Raw genomic sequence first — 6000 nt, 5'->3', positions numbered from 1 at the left:
AAACCATCAACCTTTTGGTGCCCGGGACGACACCCAACCAACTAAGCCACACGAGTCAGGGCTCTATTTCATTTTTTTTAATGCTGGTTTTTATCCACTAAATTGATTTCAAAATCTATTAATGAGTGCTGACCTATAGTTTAAAACACAATGATGTATAATGCACTGTGACACATGTAGCTATATATTTCTGAAGTTAATCAATTTGAAATGGTAAGATTCTAAGAGACAAATATGTTTCATTAGCAATATCTGAAAGGTTTTTTTTTCTGGCACATACAAAATACAAGGCATTGAAAATGATTCTGAAGAACTGTTGGATATCTGAGTTATAACCAGTGGGAACACAGATAAACATGGGGCGAGGCTCGTGAAGGAGCCCAAGTGAAGAGTAGAGGAACTTACCAGAACTCAGGCACCCTGCGCCGTGGCAACAAAGACTGACATCAACACTGCGATGCCGTCTCATTCTCCTTTTGCTGAAAGAAATTATTAAAAGACTCTTGGGGTGGGGAAGAACCTTAAATGTCAAATTCTATTTTCTCCTGTCAGATGACAAAAGTACATCAGCATTTCCTTTGAAAATCTGAGCACTGACTTTGTTCATATCCAAGAGTTAACTTCAATTAGAAGTCGGGTAAAAATAAAGACTCACTAAATCATTGTTCATCTCCCTCTTTCTCTTTTTTTAAAACAATTACTAGGATTTTATTAGCCATGGGAGAACAACTGGAAGAGAAATAATGAACAAAAAAAAATACATCTTAAGAACCCTTAAGATGCACTTATAAATATATAAGTGCATTATATATTTATAATTTAAGTATATTTTAAACCACTATCTATCAGTTCATGAAATGTACCAACTTATGTCATAGGCCCACTTGTCAACTAAATTACTGTCCACTGTCCTTTGGCTCAGGAGACTGTCCTTTGCATCTGACCTTGGTCTCTGTAATGGCATCAGAAAGGATGCTGTTCAGTGGTTTAAGGTTAACACCTTAAAAGTCAACACGGTTCTAGAGGCAGCTGCTTTTCTCCAAGAAAACTTCCACTTGGCTTCACAGTTCTGCATGGCTGCCTTCATCCATCTCCAGCAATGCCACCAGCAGCCAAACCGAAGAAAGCCAGGCTCCCACAGCTGGTGCTGCACTGTCTGTGAGGGGAACATACCCCCGTCCAGTTAGGAATGGGTTCTGTAGCCTGTCTCCTGACAGAGAGCTTGTCCCCTGCACTTATGGGGTCCTCTGGGATTTCCGACAATTCCCATGGTCTGTAAGTTCAGAAAGTGCTTTCAAGTAGGCAGTGACACCCACACCCAGTGGGACACACCTCCTGGGTCCGAAACCACTCCATCATGTGGCTGGTGTGTCCACCATGCCCGCAGGTCAGGCAGAAATTGGATGAGCCTCGAACTGCCACGTGGCAGATTGCACACTGGAACGTGAAGCCCTTGCAGGTGGTACACTGCGTGCCTCGGACCTCACTCCGGCAGTGGCTGCAGTACACGCCGAACTCTGGAAATGGTTGGAGATGGCCAAAACAAGAGACATCATGAGTTCAGTTCTGCAAAAGCAAACTGGGCACTGTGAGCTAAGGAAGATGACTACATCTTAGGACTCTGTGGGATCCTATCAGACCAGTGATTTTCAATTTTCTTTTTTTAAACAGCAGAACCCCTTCTTTTACAATCGCAGTAAGTGTTATAAAGAGGAGCTGCTGTCACTGCAGTGGCAGGGTGCAGGCAGAGGGGGCGCAGTCGCCTGGCTCTCACAAGTCCTGGTCAAACTCCCAGTGTCTGCAGCCTGGAGGTCTCATTCCTCTTCCCGCCCCAACAGCAGCAGGGGCCTGACACACAGGTGATTAACAAACGTGTGCTGAAAGAACTGAACTGCTGATGACCAAGAAGCAGGTCAGGACACTGTAGTGCCACCCCACTGTTGGGGAAGATGTCAGGACCATTCTGCTATGACTGGTCCCCAGCCTCCTGGAAGAGACCCTGAGGGCTAATCCCACCATCCACCCATCCCAGTCTGCCTCAGTCACTATGCTGAGTCCAGGTGGCCTGTGTTCACTGCCATCATCCCCTGATGCTCTGGGAATCCTTCCTCCTCCCTGCCTGGCCTTCCAAGTGCCACCTCCAGGACAAACTGTCCCATGTGCTCTATCTACTCAGAGGAGCAGGGCAGGAGGAGGTGGGCACTGTGTCCCATCACTGCCTCCATACTGTCACCTTTCCTTTTGAGGCTAATGCCGTCTAGCTTCACCAGCCTTTCCTCTTTTCTCAGCTGCCATCTGCTGACAGTCTGTACACACACAAATACGACCATCTCTCTTCACTGTCATTCCAACTCCCTGGTTTCCTGGATTGAATCTGCTTCTCCTCCTTAGGTAGGATGAACGTTCACTTCCACACCTGACTGGTAACTTGGGTACAGAATCCTAGGTTAGAAACCACTTTCTTGAGACTTCTGAAGGTACTGCTGCGTTGTCATCTAGTTTCCAGTATCTAGTTCATGCTCCTGAGAAGTGTCCCTTGTATGTAACCTGTTTTCTCTCTCTGGAGGCTCCTGGGGTCTTCTCTTTATCCTACATCTTCATTCATTTTGCTAAGTGCTTGGTAGGCACTTTCAATCTAGAAATGCGTTTACCTTCTCTGGAGAATGAACTTGCAGTTTTCTGCTGGGGTAGAGGAAGGGTAGGCACCTGTTCTGCAAACTGGCAGCAGGGAAAGGCGATCAAACAATACACCAGCCTTGGCCTGTGTAGCTCAGTGGTTAGAGTGCTGGCCCACATAACCGAAGGGTCTCGGGTTTGATTCCAGGTCAAGGGCACATACCTGGGTTGCAGGTTCAATCCATGACCCCAGTCAGGGTGTATGAGGGAGGCAACCAATACATGTGTCTCTCTCATATCGATGTTTCTCTCCCCCGCTTTCCACTCTCTCTAAAATCAATGGAAAAAATATCCTTGGGTGAGGATTAACAAAAAGCAACAACAAAACAATACTCTAGTTTTTAATCTCACTTTCGTGCCACTTCCAGAGTTACTGGGTGCCACTAATTCCTGTGCCATTTGGAGGTTCTGCTATGGATCTTATTGTTTTTCTGCCTGCCAGTTTGGGGTTCAGCTTTCTCAGGCCCTATAAAATCAGCCACCACTAACCTAACCAACTCCCAGGTCCCAGATTTTATTGCCAACATTACTTCTCCTTGCATGGTTATGCCTTTTCAGAAAAGCTCTATATAGACACTTTAAGGAGAGAAGAAATCAATGTGTGTTCAGTCCACTCTCTTTGGCAGTCTTCCATTCTACCCTTTAAAAAACATCTCTCCTCTTAGCTTCTTTCATATCACACAGTCTTGCTACTGGTGTCTCATTCTAAGTCCCTGTTTCTGGTTCTTCCTCCAAGACTCAAGCTCCATGTACTAGTTTCCTCTCAAGGCTCAGAGTGGGAGGGCTCTCTAACTTGCTCCCCCGTACTCTTCCTCCCCACCCACTAGCTCCCCGGTAAATACACCCATTCTCACAGCTTAAATACCATTTATATGCTGAAGATTCCCAAAGCCCTAATTCTAGTTCCAGTCCCTCCCTCCTTTGAGCTCCAGACTCACATCTGACTGCCTACATGACTGCTATAGTCTGATATCTCACACATAGGAATCATGCAAATTTTGTTTCTATTCCTCAATCCCACATCCAGTTTGTTTGTAAGTCATAATGAGTCTACCTCTAACATATACTTTTAGTCCATCCATCTCTCCCCACTGCCACTGATATCACCCCTAGACTGGGCCATTGGTTTCTCTTTCACAACTCAGTCTTCAAACAGCCTTCCTCCCTCTACCTCTGCCTCTGCTCCTCCAATCCTTTCTTCATGTAACAGACAAGGTGATCCACTTAAAATGGAAGCCAGTGCAAGTAACATACTTCTTCTTCTTTTTTTTAAATCCTCACATGAGTATATGATTATTGATTTTAGAGAGAAAGCAAGGGGGAGAGAGAGAGGGAAATATCGATCGGTTGCCTCCCATTCATGCCCAGACTGGGGAATCAAACCCACAACCTAGGTATGTGCCCTAACTAGGAACTGAACCCACAACCCTTTTATTGTGTACAGGATGATGCTCCAACCAACTGTGCCACTCGGTCGGGGCATAACTTACTTCTTAATGCCCTTTTAAGCTGGCCACTGGATTTTTTATTTTTTTATTTAAAATATATATTTATTGGTTTCAGAAAGAGGAAGGGAGAGGGACAGAGAGATGGAAACATCAATGATGAGAGTCATTGATCGGCTGCCTCCCACACGCCCCCTACTGGGGATGGAGCCAGAAACCCGGGCATGTGCCCTGACCAAAAATTGAACTGCGATCTCCTGGATCATAGGTCGATGCTCAACTGCTGAGCCACGCCAGCTGGGTGCTTACTATTGGATTTAGAATACAATCCAAATTCTTTACTTACAAGTTCCTAAATATCCTACTAGTTTATTTTATATATAAATATAATATAGATAATTATAATCGAATTATCCTATCTAATTTTAACTTTTACCAATCTTTTCAATCATTGTGTTCTAACCACACTGGGCTTCCTTCACTTGTTCAAAATAACAAGTAATTTCTCCCACAGGCCTGCTCCCTCTGCACGATGCTCTTCTTGCTGCCCTCTGCACAGACAGCTCCTTATCCTTCAGCCCTCAGCTCCTCAGAGAGGCCTTCACAATACACCTCGGCACAGCTTCTAAATCTCTCTCTCTCCCCCTGCCTCAACATCCTTTCTGTTTGCTGTTAAATATTGATCACAATTTTTAATTACTTAACTTTTCTGCCCCGTTAGTCTGTGAGTTCCATGCAAAGAAATGTGTTAGCACTGTGCTAAAAAAAGTTTGATAGCTATTAGTTGAATAAATGAATAAATATTCCGAATTACAATCAATACCTCAGTATTATATAGAAAACTACTTCTATTATAATAAAAATTACTCTCCATGAAATGTAAAGGTTTTCAGAAGCTTAACATAGACTCAAAATGGTTCAGAAATTTCTACTTACAAACGAGAAACTAAAACTTCATTCCAAGTCTTATGGACAAATTAAATTATAGAAACTTTCAGATAATGACAGGAAAAGAAAAACATGCATATTTACCGATCCCTTTGTGAGGATCTGGGGGACAGGACACAAACTTCAGCACTTCGGCTCGCTTCTCTCTCAGACCCCAGCGATAGAGGATTTCTCCATAGCATTTCTTAAAGTCATCAAACTGCTGGGTATTGGCGGGATCCAGGAGCCTGGATAAAATCCAAAAGGTTTCCTGTCAGTTCCTTCAAGAAAAAACAAGCTTAATACCAAACGGCACTTTACGTACCTTTCTTAATGCAAGAGTCCTGATCTGGGAGAACCTAAGCACTATGAAAGTACAGCTCTCACCTGGGAAGGTCGTTACCTTTTATTTTTATCATGCTGGTCACGTTCTCGCTCACGAGGATCACTGTAGGTCAGACTCCCAAAGCGGATTTCTTCTGGTGAGGACTCTCCCCAAGGTGAAGATATATGTTCCATCTCTCTCCCGGCTAAAGAAAATTGAACAGGAAGGGAAGATGAGAATCAGAGAAGGCATGGAAATATCTAAAAACTCTCACAAAGCAGTGTGTGTCCAATTTTTCCCCAGAAGAAAAAGAAGCTAAGTTGAAGATCCTGAGAAATATAGCTAAACAGAACTCTTTCCTAGCCTTACTGTTCTCTCTAGGTATTTATTAGTAGCCTGATAAGTACACACATGATGATTAAGAAAATTATGGTAATAGTGATATAGTAGCATATTAGGTAGTCATTATTTTTAAAGATTTTTTAAATGACATGAGAAAATGCTCATGATGAAATTAGAAGCAGAACACAAAGTCACATATACAGAACGACCCCATCTACACCCCACATACACAAAGGTTGGAAGAAAATGTTCTGGAATATTAACAGATGTTATTTCTAGGTGGGC

General features: G+C 43.5%; 1 protein-coding gene across 1 annotated transcript in view; it reads right to left on the bottom strand.

Moving 5' to 3' along the window:
* Nucleotides 1–996: 996 nt before the first annotated feature.
* Nucleotides 997–6000, bottom strand: part of WDR59 (WD repeat domain 59) — a 56804-nt gene continuing 51800 nt past the window's right edge. The window contains exons 24-26 of the mRNA XM_016196545.2: nucleotides 5452–5578; nucleotides 5154–5296; nucleotides 997–1517 (exon numbers count right to left, since the gene is read on the bottom strand). Of these exons, the coding sequence (XP_016052031.2) occupies nucleotides 1282–1517; nucleotides 5154–5296; nucleotides 5452–5578 (506 nt within the window). The 3' untranslated portion in view covers nucleotides 997–1281. The remainder of the gene's footprint in view (nucleotides 1518–5153; nucleotides 5297–5451; nucleotides 5579–6000) is intronic.

Source organism: Miniopterus natalensis, chromosome 18, assembly GCF_054644295.1.
Source record: "Miniopterus natalensis isolate mMinNat1 chromosome 18, mMinNat1.hap1, whole genome shotgun sequence".
Lineage (NCBI taxonomy): Eukaryota > Metazoa > Chordata > Mammalia > Chiroptera > Miniopteridae > Miniopterus > Miniopterus natalensis.
The sequence above is the reverse complement of the archived record's forward strand: the minus strand, read 5'-3'. Positions and strand labels throughout refer to the sequence as shown.